General features: G+C 44.0%; 1 protein-coding gene across 1 annotated transcript; it reads left to right on the forward strand.

Moving 5' to 3' along the window:
- The first annotated feature begins 891 nt into the window (after positions 1-891).
- LOC124698803 (RPM1-interacting protein 4-like) lies at positions 892-4,464 on the forward strand. Its single transcript, XM_047231251.1, has 4 exons — positions 892-1,094; positions 3,112-3,645; positions 3,746-3,946; positions 4,105-4,464. The coding sequence occupies exons 1-4, from the start codon at positions 1,089-1,091 to the stop codon at positions 4,132-4,134; spliced, it is 771 nt and encodes a 256-aa protein (XP_047087207.1). The 5' UTR covers positions 892-1,088; the 3' UTR covers positions 4,135-4,464.
- The last annotated feature ends 12,347 nt before the right edge of the window (positions 4,465-16,811 follow it).

Below are 16,811 nucleotides of genomic sequence, written 5' to 3' on the forward strand. Positions count from 1 at the left end.
CAACAAACCGCGCACGATCGTCCTACTCACCGTCGATTGCGTAGATGATTCTCTTACATTATGCTTTGGGCAAGCTAATTTGGTTTCCCAAAATTCCTTATATTGGTGAAAACACGAGGTTGCGATGGTATGTCTCTTTGTCCATAGCGTCGTCACCCTCTTTGGGGGCGTTGTCCTCGAGCTCCGATTTCTATCGGCCTCACCCCGCTGTCATCATCGGCGGGCATGGTCAGGGACATCTCTTGAGGCACTTCCAACGCTGGGGTGGGGGTTCACGATCGACGACCTTCTATCTAATACATGTGACTTTGGCTTCACCACTATTCGCCTTGTTGTCCACAAGCGGGATGAGCGCTCCACAACCCAGAGTGAGAGGGCAAGCAGTCCGACGCCAACTTGGTGGGTGTGGTTCGACGATGTCCGGTGGTTCACAAGAAGGCATGGTTGCACCTTTACCTTAGTTGTCTCGGGTGCTTTGTCGGGGCGTGGCTACTACTTTATATTTTCTTTATATGCTTATCAGAGGATTCTCTTATCGCTTTGTATATGTTTAGTCGAGTTTTGTTTTTGTTTATAAAGTGGGCGGAAACCTGTTTTGAGGGGTAAGAAGAACCCACGAAGTAAAATATTTGAAGTTACGCCATTTGGCCTTCGCCGTCGCCGCACCATGCGTGTTGATTGACAATCAGTCGGTGTCATGCTTAGCGAGCGCGTACACGTGTGATCGAGTGACGTGGTTGTGGGCATGAAGCTCCACACCTCAATATACTACTGCACTGATTCCAGGGACGATTACGCAAAAAACAAGAGGAACGGGCTGCGAAGAAAGCAACCAAACCCGAGACTCTCTCCGTCCCTATCTCGTAGTTATAAATCCTGCCCGCCGGCCGGCCCGAGCTGATCAAAAAGCTCAGCTACAGGCCGCCAGGACCCGGGACAGGAGGAAGAAACAAGCGCATATAATCCTCATCTCCCTCCTTGGCTCCTGCCACCTGACCTGAGCCCAGCCACCGTTCCACGAACTCATCGCCCGGCCCTGATCAAGATCTCTCCATCTTCCTCTCCGGCCGCTCCAGGAATCGACCACCATGGCAGTAAGTTCCTCTCCCCGCTTCCTTCCACATGCTAGCTTAGTTCGATGCCCCTCGTGGTATTATTTCCTGTCGATTGTTCCGACTAGTTTCCGGGTAGAATCAACGACAGTAACCTAGTTCTTAATTCGTGATTTCCGCTCTTGTTTTTCTTGTTCAAGAGCATCATTTTTTTTACTGCGGCGGCTCCCTCGAGGAGCTCGATTAGCTAGCTTTCCCGCCGTGGGCGTAGTTTCTCGTGGTATGATCTTGGCATGGGTACAACACTCTGAATTTTCTGAAGCAAGAACAGGTGGTTTCTCGTAGAGAGGATTAGCTGGTACCATCAGGTTACTAGTTTTTGAAGAATAGGTCGCCGGCCTGACCACTGAATCAACCTGTTGATTTTCGCTGCGAACTACTAGTAGAACTAGAAACATTCCTAAGGATTTATCGTGTGGATGAGTGAACGCGAATCCTTTGACTTGCAGAGCCAATCTGATTTTGCGGTGATCAAAGTCTTAATTTCTGAGCAGCTAAGGTGTATCTTTCGATCACAATTAAGTTCCGTCATCATCCCACAAAGACAAAGCACGTAGCGCGGTGATGTCGGCAGGCTAACTATCGCATGAAGATATTCTTCGTTAATACTAGCTCTCATCATGTATGTATACTATACATGAACTAGATTGAATTGTACTGTAGACTTTGTAGTACTCGTGCCTAATCAAATTCCAAAAGATAATAATAGCTGCAGCGCTCCGGCGACTTTTAACTGAATTTTATTACAGTTCGGAATTCAGACGGAACTTACCTACGTAGGGTGTCGGCAAGGTAGACCTGGCTGGCTACCTTGCGATATCACTTTAGATTAGTTTGGGTTGGCCTACAATTTGTCAAACCTGGAGAACACCAACCAGGCAACCACTGCAGTAGCCCATCCTGTAGTTTGGCCTCAACTAGTCCAAGTGGCGAGGTCACCGCATGTGATTAGCTTCCGGATTACATAATCTCGAATACTTTCCATTGATTTCCATTGATTAAGTCCATGACAGCATGTAAAATGTGTCCAGCATCCGGTCTACTACCCTCCATTTTCAATGGTCATAAGGTCGCTTATACCAATCTACCGCCACTAGCGCTTTCTTAATTCAGGCGTGTGCCAAGTTGACATATGCCCATCCGTGTTAATAATCCTCTGTTCATGCATGCTTAATGATCTCATCAAGAATGAAGCTTCCTTGTGGATCCAAGTTGGAGAGCTTGTATCAGAATATGATGATGTTCCCTAGGTTGTTCCTCTTTTATTTATGTTTTTTTTTCTATACCGGGTCCAAGCTCTAGTGTTTCTTCATACTAATGTTTTATTCCAAGTTGTGCCATTTCGGAAGCCTCGCTGACAATGATACTCCGTATTTGTTTTCGTAAAGAAATGCAAAGCCTCCCGGCAGCTATAATAATATTATTGAAATCAAAGACGCACAATAAAACTAATTTAAAAGATAACCCAAAGCCATTCACTTTAAACGAGCATCTTTGGCAAATACAATGCATTTGTTTTGGGAATTTATATGGATTGAACTGTCAATTTTGGACGCGCGGCACGGCAATTATCCCATTGTCGGATCTTTCAATTTACAATGAGATGGCCGTTACCACGTCATGTTGCCAGGTGGCAATTCCGGACTGGATCACGCTGTTGGGTCATATTAGGATCCTTTGTTTTGTTTGAAATGGACTACGTATATTCTATATTTGAAAAATCTCAATTCAATCGACTTACATTTAGATTGATTTTACATCAGCAAACTAAATACATAAACATCAATCTTTCCTAATTAAGCAGAACTTGATAATGGCATGAAAGCTCTTGAAAATCTCATCAATTTGTGTCACACAATGTGTTTCTGACCAGTGCAACCGCCCTGTTTAGTCGAGTGCTGGAGTGATATGAATTTGGAAATCTCAACGATGTCGGCGGTTGCTACAATTGGCGCGCGCGCGGCAGTTTCTGATTCTTCTCCCCTTTGCACCCATGCAGAAGCAGCAGAAGAACGGCGCGCACATCCCCAAGTTCGGCAACTGGGACAACGACGGCAACGTCCCCTACACCGTCTACTTCGACAACGCGCGCAAGGGCAAGGGCGTCGGCGGCAAGCCGATGAACCCCAACGACCCCGTCGACAACCCGGAGGCCTTCTCCTCCTCCTACGCCGCGCCGTCGCCGATGCGCTCCGGCTCCGAGCACGGCAGGGCGGCGGCGAACCTCCCTCCCCCTTCCCCGCCTCCCGCCCACCGCCACGAGCGCCGTCCCAGCGACGCGCCCGCGCCGCCGCCGCCCATGTCACCCAGCCCCTACGGCGGGGCGTCGCCGTACCGCGGCGAGGCACCGAGGAGAGCCGCCGGACGGGCAGGCGGGTACAGCGTGGAGCAGTCGCCATCGCCGTCGCCGCTGCACCCGTACAGCCAGTCCAGGGCCGCCGATAACTCCGTCGAGGGCAGCCCCTACGGCCTCGTCGCCAACTCCGCCGACCGGCCCAACCGTGCCAGGCCCGCGCCGCGCGGCAACGAAACGGTAAGCATCTGCTCTGCTCTGGACCATGGTGCTCCAAAGCTACTTCTCTCGTGGTGTGTATCTTCTTACCTTGGTTGTTGTTGCGATCCATCAATGGCAGCCGACGAGGGGTTCGGCGGTGCCCAAGTTCGGCGACTGGGACTCCAACCCGGCCTCGGCGGACGGCTACACGCACATTTTCAACAAGGTGAGGGAGGAGAAGAGCACCCAGGCCAAGGCGCCGGCGGGGTTTGATAAGGACGCCGGCCCGCGTGGGCGTGGCAACGGCCCCAGGCAGCACGACGACGGCTACGTCTCATCGGTGAGTTCCGCAGTACACTACCTCATGCTCTCTCGTCGTGGCCATTGGCTTGTCCATGCATGCCGGATGCTCGCTTTCTCATCCGTTGATCGAAATCGTACTCACTCATTCACCATGAACTCGAGCTCTGAATACTTCTCTGCTGGTTTCGCTTGCAGAGCCGCTGGTGCTTTGGGTGGTGCAAATAGGAACGGTTTGATCGATGATGCAGCAAGGATCAGTGGGAATGTAAATTGTGTGAAATTAAGAAGGGGTTTGCCATTGATTCGGCTTTGGCGACTCCTGTAATCCCCATTTTGTGGGACATTATTTGGCATTGGGCACTGAGCAGAGTCCATAATCTCTTGGTTGTGAGATCTTCTCTTTCTGGAGTTTTAGTCGTGGTTGTTGTAATGCTAGAAATTCTTTGCAGGACTTGGAATGCTAGACTGGGTGTTCATTTTTTGGTTCTCGTGTAATGAGTTTACTTTACGATACATGTATGACGGGTCTATACTTTGAGATGAATATTGCCAATTTCTCTTTCTCAACACAAAATGGTCAGCAGTGGCATTTTTGGTTGTAATCTGAACATTGTGAATTTTCTTGGCAAGTTCAAAAAATACTACTGTATTAGTTTTTTTTGGTTCATAACTACGCCTTGGGGAGAGAGGGTTTAAAATTATGACCTATGATGTTCAAGTAAGAATAAGAATAGGGATGTAATCGGATCAGATCGGACCGGATCAGATTTTTTTAGTTATATATCGTATACCATAATTTTTCGACGGATTCGGATCAGGTTTATAGATGCACCCGACGGGATTGTAGATGAATCTAGGGTTTGGAGCTATGGTGACCACGGCTACCAGTTGGGTGTAGATGTCCAATTTTGAACTTATAAGTGCACTAATCTAGTAAATTGTGTATTGATAATGGCACTAAGACATGTCCCGGTTGTAGCGCCATGTGGTTCTCTTCAAAAGGTCCCTGTTTGAATCCCATCGCAGTTTCTAGAGCATTATTAACATTTTTTTAATTATAAAAATTGAATTCAAATTTTGTTTGAAAAATGTGGTGCTTATTGTGTGGTATTTTTGGTAACCACAAAGCCCGACCGACCTCCTTAAAAAGTTAATATTAGGGAACCAAAAGCTAGGATCACTCGTCTATTCTAACTAAACCAAGCCTTCAGTTTTGTTCTCTAACACATTGCATCCATGCTTTGTGCAATGTCAAACCGGCTCGAACGAGCATTCAAATCGCTTTCAACTAAGAGTGGCATGAGAATGTTGATGGTTCAACTAAAAAAACAACGTGAATTGTCTTAGCAACTTGTCGTAATTGGTTGAGCCAGAATCACCAGGGGCCCACCTACTAGTACAACGAGAGATGAAATGAAAAGAACCACACATGTCCCGCAAAGGAAGACAGTGGAGGGGTTGCGAGTGTCTTGCCCCATCATATGCGAAGACACAGTGTCCTAGACCACGGCTATAGAGGTAGTCCGTGCCTATGACAATAATTCATACCTAGGCGACCCAAAGATGGTAGACGAAAAACAGGATACCTACTATTTCCTGAAGTCATGTCTAGGTCATCTTATCATATGCATGGTTATTCAAAATAATCTTTAGACCCAGAGCGAGTTAAAATGAATATAATTGTACTAAACTTTTATATTTATCTATATGTTTATACTACTATAATATCAGTGATTATATTTGTATATTACTTATTACTTAATTAACATTGTCAACCACACAACAATATTGCTAAACATTACTTGTGTTCTTTGTTATTTAGGTGCAATGTACGCATATGATTGATAAATACATTCAAGTTGTGATAAATTGAAAAGTATTTTGAGGTAACATTAGTTCTTATATATTTTTAGAAATTTCCCCTTAATAAGACATTCACATGCAATCAACATAATTGAAAAAATAGTGATATCATACGCCTCCTTGAATTATTTATTGTCAATCATAGGGTCAGATAGTGTATATGCATGTTTTGTTGGGGGTTCTTCTCTACTTTAATATTCTTAAATGTGTTGGTACATATTCCAAATCATATGACATAACAAATATCTTGATAGCATTTTATATCTTATGATTATATAGGTAAGGCAAATAATAGAAACTTCTGGGGTATAAAATGAACCATATGATTATTCTTCTGTAGTCAAGTGTGTCTTACAAGTAACAACGAGTTCAACAGTGAGTTGAAAACGTGTTGATACTTTGTATTTTTTATTAAATAGCATGGCTTACAGCAATTACTGATAAACGCAAGAATGTTATGGGATCTACTACATTTGTATACATTGTATTTTATTATTTAATATGTTGCGGGCTTGCGGCATATATTACACACGTTCTGCTCCCAGTTTCTCAACTAAAATATTGTGCACAAAATTAAAGCTCTCCTTCTTCTAGAGGCCCAGGCTGTCACCCAATTTTCCCGGCCAATGAACCAACCTTGATAATATGACGCAGCCACATCTGAGTCTCTGCTAAGAGCATCTCCACTCGTCCCCCGACGAGGCCCCCGGCGAGCCTTTTTTCCATCCGGACGGTGTAATTCGGTCCAGTCGCGCCCCCGGTTCCTCGTTTTCGTCCGGATTTGGGCCTAAATTCATCCGGCGATCCCACGCCATCCCCGGCCCCCCGGGGAGCGCTCGGGGACTCCGGACGAAACGAAAGCGCGGGAAATACCGAGGAAACTTCCCGCGCGTCTGGTAGCCCCAACTTGTCGGCGAGAGAAACCGATCGTCGTCCTCATCGCATCGTCTTCCGCGCGCTGTAAAAGCCTGCCGCCGGTCTGCATTCGCCGGTCACGCGGCGAGTTAATGTCGTCGTCTTCCGCGCACGCATCGTCTTCCGCGCGCACTAAAGGCTGCCGCCGGTCAGCTCGCCGCGGACGACGAATGGTACAAGCCATCTCCGGGGTGGGGAGACGCCGGCCAGGGCAGCAGCAGCCAGGCCGCGCAGCCGAAGGTCAACGACGACGGCTCCGACGACGACGGCGGCGACTACACGGTGTTCTACCGCCATTTCGGCATGTAGAGCGCCGTGTTTTAAAATTAGCATTTGAATTCCCCTAGCCGAATTCGAAATATAGTCGAATTCGGCCTCTATGTATGAACTCCGCCCGTTATATAATAAATATCATTAAATTTAGTCTATATTCACCCGTTTTTAGCCGTAGTTTGTCAAGTTTCCGTTTTTTAAATTCGCATCGTCGACTTCGCCTGGGCACGCGGCTGGGAAACTACTACTCCCCACGCCAAATCTTCCTCCAATTCGGACGAAAATTTCGCCGGATTTAGGCGTGGGGAGCACCAACGAGTGGGGATGCTCTAACATCGGCTAGGTCTCCAAGATTCTCAAGGCGGTCGGCGGTCGCAAATAATCCGAATTTGCAAGCTAAACTACCACTAATGCCGGCTGACTGTGAGACTCGCCAGCTCGGCTGCTCCAGAGGCTCTTTGTAGTGGTTCAAAGAATTTTTATAGGAATTTTGAAGGACTCGGTTCTCTAGAAAATTTTCCTATAAATCTTGTTTGGTTCGTAGAATTTGAATCCACAAGAATATTTTCTATGGTATGGCTGGATGTAATTCCATATAAATATTTTCCATAGGTCTAACCTCACCCGCTTCTGTGAAAATCATAGCAAACACATGATCGTTCAGAACAATTTCTATGTTTTTTTCTGTGTCGCAACGAAACAAGATGCAATAGAAATTCGTATGTTTTCAATTCAAGGAAGACTGAACATGTTATGACATTCTACTTCCTACGTATTTACTATTTCTGGCTTTCTAAATCACGAAAACCGAACACACTCCGACATTTGTGTTTCCTGAATCTTGTATTCTTCCACACCCACGAAAAAAATCCTTGCCCCCTTCCGTGTGTTCATGCTCCTTGTTCTAATTGTTTTCCCTACTTCTAATTTCTCCCGATTCACGTGCAAATCCTTGTGTCCCCCTTGTGCTATTTCCTCGTTCCACATTTTGCCTTTTCTCCATTTCAAACCCCTCCATGTTTTCTGAACAAATCTATGGATTCCTCTTGTTTGCGTTCTTTGTTTATTTCTTGGTTTCAACTTTGCGACATCAAAAGAGAAAGACTAGAAAAGGAATATATAGAACAAGAACCTTTTTAAAGCGTATAAGCCGACCCGGCTTACGAATTTATACCAACTATCAAGGAATTCCTAAAGTTTTGGGTGGAATGGAAATTTCTATTCTTTCTACTTCTCGAGGGATAATGACAGATCGAGAGGCTCGACTAAACAGAATTGGAGGAGAAGTCTTATGTTATATATGGTAATCTCTGTGGCTATAGTACCCGAATTCTATCTGGACCTTCCTATTTTGAAAATAAAAATGGAAAAATAGGAGAAAAAAAATAAAAAGACAGAAAAAAATAGGAGAGAAAAAAAACCCAAGAGAAGCAAAAGTCACTTTTGAAGGTTTAGTTACGGAAGCCCTACCCAACGGAATGTTTCGTGTTCGGCTAGAGAATGATACCATCATCCTGAGCTATATTTGAGGAAAGATCCGTTCTAGTTCTATACGAATACTGATGGGGGATAGGGTCAAAATTGAAGTAAGTCGTTATGATTCAAGCAAGGTACGTATAATTTATAGACTCCCACATAAAGATTCGAAGCGTATCGAAGACTCGAAGGATAGCGAAGATTTGAAGGATATCACAGATTCAAAGGATTAGGTATTTTTTCTAGGGTAATAAATTGAAGTTCAAAAATTAAAGAGAAGAGACTTATTTTTTTAATAATATTAGATTCATAGTTTAAGAAAGGATATGTGAAAGAACATCTCTCATATTATGTTTTGAGTGTTTGATGTCAATGTATGTGATTCACTAATGGTTGTTTAAGTGGTACAGGAATTACATAGATACATTTGTATGTGTGTTGGATGTGGTCAGTGTTGTCAAAAAGCAGTTGCAAAAATGTTCATCAGGCCGGATAATCCGGGCCGGATATTTCCAAAATATCCGGCCCCCAGAATTTCGGCTAAGGACTTGAGGAAATGCAGCTCAGTATAGGGGCCGGACATTTGCCCGGATATTGTCCCGGTTTTGTACCAGTGGCCGGATTATCCGGGCCGGATATTTTAAGAATATCCGGCCCCTCGAAAATGGCTAAGGACCTGAAGAATTGCTTCTCTGGATAGGGGCCGGACATTTGCCCGGACATTGTCATGGTTTTGTACCTGGAGGCCGGATTATCCGGGGGGGGGCGGATTATCCGGCCCTTACTTAGGCCGGATTATCCGGCCCCCCGAAAAGCTCAACGGCTGGATTTTGGGGAGGGGTATTTATACCCCTCTTCTTCTTCCTTACTCCTTGAGCTCAATCATTGCACAAGAAATCTGCCAAGCTTCACCTCCATTAGAGCCACCTCAAGAAACACAAGATTTGCAAGATCTCCTTTCTCCCCCAACCAAATCTCTTGATCTTTGGAGATTCGAAGGAGAAGCCACCGATCTACATCCTCACCGAAGCGTTTTTCATTTCCCCTCATTTGTTTGAGGGATCTCATGCTAGTGTTCCTATTTGGTTCCCTAGTTGATTTGTTGTTGATGTGTTGTTGTTGATTGTTGTATTGTTACAGATTTGGGAGCCTCCAATTCAGCTTGTGGATGTGTGCCCCAAGAACCTTGTAATGGCCCGGTTTCCGCCTCGAGGAAATCCCTTAGTGGAAGTGGGCTAGGCCTTCGTGGCGTTGCTCACAGGAGATCCGAGTGAAGCCTTCGTGGCTGTTGGTTTGGCTTGCGTAGCAACCACACTCCTCCAAACGTAGACGTACCTTCTTGCAAAGGAAGGGAACTACGGGAATCATCTCCGTGTCATCGCGTGCTCCACTCTCGGTTACCTCTATCCCATTCTATCTCCTATATATCGCGTAGCTATATCTTGCTTAGTTGATAACCTTGTCATATAGGTAAATTCACTTAGTTGCATATCTAGAGAATTTACCTTTGTGTCAAGCCTAAATTGAAAAAGAACTAAAAATTGGTTAGCACCTATTCACCCCCCCTCTAGGTGCGGCATACGATCCTTTCAATTGGTATCAGTGCCTCGGCTCTTATTTCGGGCTTAACCGCCTAAGAGTATGCCGAACGAGGAGTCCTCGGAAGGGGCCGCCAAGACGGTCTCCATGGAAGACTTCAATTCGTTGAAGTCCTCCATGGAAGCCCAAATGGAAAGCATGAAAAAGATGATTACCGAGCTTTTGACTCCGGCCCTTCCCAAGGCTCCTAGTGTAGAGGTAAAGGACACGGGTGCGTTAGATGAGGGAGATGCTTCGGACTTACCCTCATCTACCAAACCCGTGGAAGGTGATAACTTAAACACTATCAAATCTCCCATTGCATCTCCTAGGGGAACTAGTGGAGGTGAAAGCTACAATCGAGTAGCTCCACCTTTCCTATCTCCCGATATACCGGTTCCCCATCCCCATATGAACATTCGGGCGACCCACCTAAGTTTTCCATTGAGAATTTCGATACTTGGCAATTTGAGTTTCGCTCTCATGTTTGCAAGTGCCTCCAATGAACTTTGGAGAATCATCTTGGAAGGCTTCAAGCCATACAACCCCGACAAGTTGACTAGAAGAGAAGCGGTTGATAGTCAACTCAACAACACCGCCTTGCACATGATTCAAACTAGTGTGGGGACAAAGGAATTGCATCGTGTTCGGAACTACACCACCGCCAAGGAAGCTTGGGACGGTTTGTCCGCTAGTTGCATTGGAAGTGAGAGCACAAGGAGGAACAAGTACAATGCTCTTAAGAATAAAGCCGAAGGTTTCTTGAGGCTACCGGATGAAGATCATGAACTCATGTATGGAAGACTTCTCACCGTTGCCGATGCCTTCCGGATGATTGGTGCCACTCACATCAATGACTCTTGGATCAAGGAGAAGTACATTGAATACATGATGCCGTTTGTACCCATTGATATCAAGACTCTTGTTGGGAGGGAATGCTATTCCTCTCTCACTTCTCAACAAGTGGTGCACGAGATGCAAGCTCTCAAGGTGCTTGAAGAAAACTCTCATGACTCTCGCAACCGAGCTCTTGGGATGACAAAAGGGTCCAACCTTGCCTTGGCGGTCAACTCCGTTGAAGAAGTGATTCCTCAAGAATCTTATAGGGCATCTTGGAGTATGTCCTATCCGGAAGATTTGCAATGCCACTACCATGATCACATGGCCTTCCATGCAAAGTCCTTTTGGGTTGATCCCTCCAAGGCCAAGGAAGACAACATCAAGAGAAACAACAAAAGTGGGTTCACTAGCTTTGGTCCAAAGACAAGATCATGCTACAATTGTGATGACAAGCGCCACTTCATTGCCGAATGCCCCTATGAGAATAGAGAGCTTCATAATGGGAGGCTCATTCCCAAGGACAAGAGCAAAGACACAAAGGGCAAATATTCAAAAGCCCCCAACAAGAAATTCTACAACAACAAGACCAAGAAGGGCAAGAGGCCCTCAAGAGTTGTGCTAGTAACAAGGGAATAATATTCATCCGATGAAGTTGAAAGTTCTAGTGGTGATGAAGATGAAGAAAGCTCAAAGGAATTGGCCGCCATTGTCACCACCAACATTCCCTCTTCATCTCTCTTTGAATCTCCCAATGAGAATCCTCATATCAAGAATGCACATTGCTTCATGGCAAGGTCCTCCTTGGACACATCTATTGTGCTATCAACTCAAGAAGAGTATACCTCCGGAGATGATGATGTTGATGATGAAGAAGATGCAACCTCTAATGGATTGGTCGCTGATGCGCGTACAGCACGCGTCCGTTGGGAACCCCAAGAGGAAGGTGTGATGCGCACAGCGGCAAGTTTTCCCTCAGAAAGAAACCAAGGTTTATCGAACCAGGAGGAGCCAAGAAGCACGTTGAAGGTTGATGGCGGCGGGATGTAGTGCGGCGCAACACCAGAGATTCCGGCGCCAACGTGGAACCTGCACAACACAACCAAAGTACTTTGCCCCAACGAAATAGTGAGGTTGTCAATTGATACGTCTCCGACGTATCGATAATTTCTTATGTTCCATGCCACATTATTGATGATATCTACATGTTTTATACACATTATATGTCGTATTTATGCATTTTCCGGCACTAACCTATTAACGAGATGCCGAAGAGCCGCTGTCTGTTTTCTGCTGTTTTTGGTTTCAGAAATCCTAGTAAAGAAATATTCTCGGAATTGGACGAAATCAACGCCCAGGGTCCTATTTTGCCACGAAGCTTCCAGAAGACCGAAGGGAAGACGAAGTGGGGCCACGGGGCACCGCCACACTAGGGCGGCGCGGCCCAGGAGGGGCCCGCACGGCCCTGCTGTGTGGGGCCCCCGTGACCCCTCCGACTCCGCCCTTCCGCCTACTTAAGGTCTTCGTCGCGAAACCCCCAGTACCGAGAGCCACGATACGGAAAACCTTACTAAGACGCCACCGCCGCCAATCCCATCTCGGGGGATTCTGGAGATCACCTCCGGCACCCTGCCGGAGAGGGGAATCATCTCCCGGAGGACTCTTCACCGCCATGGTCGCCTCCGGAGTGATGAGTGAGTAGTTCACCCCTGGACTATGGGTCCATAGCAGTAGCTAGATGGTTGTCTTCTCCTCATGTGCTTCATTGTCGGATCTTGTGAGCTGCCTAACATGATCAAGATCATCTATCTGTAATTCTATATGTTGTGTTTGTCGGGATCCAATGGATATAGAATACTATGTTATGTTGATTATCAATCTATTACCTATGTGTTGTTTATGATCTTGCATGCTCTCCATTATTAGTAGAGGCTCTGGCCAAGTTTTTGCTCTTAACTCCAAGAGGGAGTATTTATGCTCGATAGTGGGTTCATGTCTCCGTGAACTGGGAGTGACGTAAACCTCTAAGGTTATGGATGTACTCGTTGCCACTAGGGATAAAACATTGATGCTATGTCCTAGGATGTAGTTATTGATTACATTACGCACCATACTTAATGCAATTGTCTCGTTGTTTTGCAACTTAATACTGGAAGGGGTTCGGATGATAACCTGAAGGTGGACTTTTTAGGCATAGATGCATGCTGGATAGCGGTCTATGTACTTTGTCGTAATGCCCAATTAAATCTCACAATATTCATCATGCCATGTATGTGCATTGTTATGCCCTCTCTATTTGTCAATTGCCCGACTGTAATTTGTTCAACCAACATGTTATCTTATGGGAGAGACACCTCTAGTGAACTGTGGACCCCGGTCCATTCTTTACATCTGAAATACAAATCTGCTGCTATTGTTCTTTACTGTTCTTGCAAACAATCATCATCCACACTATACATATAATCCTTTGTTACAGCAAGCCGGTGAGATTGACACCCTCGCTGTTTCGTTGGGGCAAAGTACTTTGGTTGTGTTGTGCAGGTTCCACGTTGGCGCCGGAATCTCTGGTGTTGCGCCGCACTACATCCCGCCGCCATCAACCTTCAACGTGCTTCTTGGCTCCTCCCTGGTTCGATAAACCTTGGTTTCTTTCCGAGGGAAAACTTGCTCGTTGTGCGCATCATACCTTCCTCTTGGGGCTCCCAACGAACGTGTGAGTTACACGCCATCAAGCTCTTTTTCAGGCGCCGTTGTCGGGAGATCAAGACACGCTGCAAGGGGAGTCTCCACAATCCAATCTCTTTACTTTGTTTTTGTCTTGCTTTATTTTATTTACTACTTTGTTTGCCGCATTATATCAAAACACAAAAAAATTAGTTGCTAGCTTTACCTTATTTACTGTCTTGCACACTATATCAAAAACACAAAAAAAATTAGTTACTTGCATTTATTTTATCTAGTTTGCTTTATTTACTACTGTGAAAATGGCCACTCCTGAAAATACTAAGTTGTGTGACTTCACAACCAAAAATAATAATGATTTCTTATGCACACCTATTGCTCCACTCGCTACTACGAGCAGAATTCTTTGAAATTAAACCTCGCTTTACCGAATCTTGTTATGCGAGAGCAATTTTCCGGTGTTAGTTCTGATGATGCTGCTGCCCATCTCAATAACTTTGTTGAATTGTGTGAAATGCAAAAGTATAAAGATGTAGATCTTGACATTATAAAATTAAAATTGTTTCCTTTCTCATTAAGAGGAAGAGCTAAAGATTGGTTGCTATCTCTGCCTAAGAATAGTATTGATTCATGGACTAAATGCAAGGATGCTTTTATTGGTAGATATTATCCCCCGCTAAAATTATATCTTTGAGAAGTAGCATAATGAATTTTAAACAATTGGATAATGAGCATGTGGCACAAGCTTGGGAAAGAATGAAATCTTTGGTTAAAAATTGCCCAACCCATGGATCGACTACTTGGATGATCATCCAAACCTTTTATGCAGGACTGAACTTCTCTTCGCGGAACCTATTGGATTCAGCTGCTGGAGGTACCTTTATGTCCATCACTCTTGGTGAAGCAACAAAGCTCCTTGATAATATGATGATTAATTACTCTGAATGGCACACGGAAAGAGCTCCACAAGGTAAGAAGGTAAATTCTGTCGAAGAAACCTCTTCCTTGAGTGATAAGATTGATGCTATTATTTCTATGCTTGTGAATGATAGGACTAATGTTGATCCTAATAATGTTCCGTTAGCTTCATTGGTTGCCCAAGAAGAACATGTTGATGTGAACTTCATTAAAAATAATAATTTCAACAACAATGCTTATCGGAACAATTCTAGTAATAACTATAGGCCATATCCTTATAATAATGGTAACGGTTATGCTAATTCTTATGGGAATTCTTACAACAATAATTACCCCCTGGACTTGAAGCTATGCTTAAAGAATTTATTAGTACACAAACTGTTTTAACAAATCTGTTGAGGAAAAGCTCAATAAAATTGATATTCTCGCTTCTAAGGTTGATAGTCTTGACTCTGATGTTGATCTTTTGAAATCGAAAGTTATGCCTAATAAGGATATATAAAATAAAATTGTTACTACATCAAATGCCATCCAAGTTAGAATTAATGAGAATATAAGATTGATGGCCGAATTGCATGCTAGGTGGGAAAGAGAAGAAAATGAAAAACTAGCTAAAGAGAATAATGTAGCTAAAGTTTGGAATATTACCACCACTAGTAATGTTAATGATTCACATGTTGCTGCATCTCCTACTATCAATAATAAAATAATTGGTGTTGGCAATGTTACTACTCCTAGAGCAAAGCGTGCAAAATTGCCTGAAACTGCTAAAACTGCTGAAACTGCCTGTGATAAAACTGCTGAAATTTTTTCCAACGTTGGGGATGATGATCCCATTGCTGTAGATTATGATGGTTTGGATTTTGATGATTGCCACATCTCTGAAGTTATAAAGTTCTTACAAAAACTTGCTAAGAGTCCTAATGCTAGTGCTATAAATTTATCCTTTACAAAACATATTACAAATGCTCTCATAAAAGCTAGAGAAGAGAAACTAAAACTTGAAACTTCTATTCCTAGAAAGCTAGAGGATGGTTGGGAGCCCATCATTAAGATGAAGGTCAATGACTTTGTTTGTAATGCTTTATATGATCTTGGTGCAAGTATTTCCGTTATGCCTAAGAAAATCTATAATATGCTTGACTTGCCGCCATTGAAGAATTGTTATTTGGATGTTAATCTTGTTGATAATGCTATAAAGAAACCTTTGGGGAGAGTTGATAATGTTCGCATTACCGTTAACAATAACCTTGTCCCCGTTGATTTTGTTGTCTTGGATATTGAATGCAATGCATCTTGTCCCATTATATTGGGAAGACCTTTTCTTCGAACTGTTGGTGCTACCATTGATATGAAGGAAGGTAATATTAAATATCAATTTCCTCTCAAGAAAGGTATGGAACACTTGCCTAGAAAGAGAATGAATTTACCTTTTGATTCTATTATTAGAACAAGTTATGATGTTGATGCTTCGTCTCTCGATAACACTTGATATACACTTTCTGCGCCTAGCTGAAAGGCGTTAAAGAAAAGCGCTTATGGGAGACAACCCATGTTTTTACTACAGTATTTTTGTTTTATATTTGAGTCTTGGAAGTTGTTTACTACTGTAGCAACCTCTCCTTATCTTAGTTTTGTGTTTTGTTGTGCCAAGTAAAGTCTTTGATAGTAAGGTTCATACTAGATTTGGATTACTGCGCAGATATCGATTTCTTTGTCTGTCACGAATTTCGACCTGCCCCTCTGTAGGTAGCTCAGAAAAATATGCCAATTTACGTGCGTGATCCTCAGATATGTACGCAACTTTCATTCAATTTGGGAATTTTCATTTGAGCAAGTCTGGTGCCTCAATAAAATTCATCTTTACGGACTGTTCTGTTTTGACAGATTCTGCCTTTTTATTTCGCATTGCCTCTTTTGCTATGTTGGATGCATTTCTTTGATCCATTAATGTCCAGTAGCTTTATGCAATGTCTAGAAGTGTTAAGAATGATTGTGTCACCTCTGAACATGTTAATTTTTATTGTACACTAATCCTCTAATGAGTTGTTTCGAGTTTGGTGTGGAGGAAGTTTTCAAGGATCAAGAGAGGAGAATGATGCAATATGATCAAGGAGAGTGAAAGCTCTAAGCTTGGGGATGCCCCGGTGGTTCACCCCTGCATATTCTAAGAAGACTCAAGCGTCTAAGCTTGGGGATGCCCAAGGCATCCCCTTCTTCATCGACAACATTATCAGGTTCCTCCCCTGAAACTATATTTTTATTCCATCACATCTTATGTGCTTTGCTTGAAGCGTCGGTTTGTTTTTGTTTTTGTTTGAATAAAATGGATCCTAGCATTCATTGTGTGGGAGAGACAC

This window comes from Lolium rigidum, chromosome 1 (genome assembly GCF_022539505.1).
Source record: "Lolium rigidum isolate FL_2022 chromosome 1, APGP_CSIRO_Lrig_0.1, whole genome shotgun sequence".
Taxonomy (NCBI): Eukaryota; Viridiplantae; Streptophyta; class Magnoliopsida; order Poales; family Poaceae; genus Lolium; species Lolium rigidum.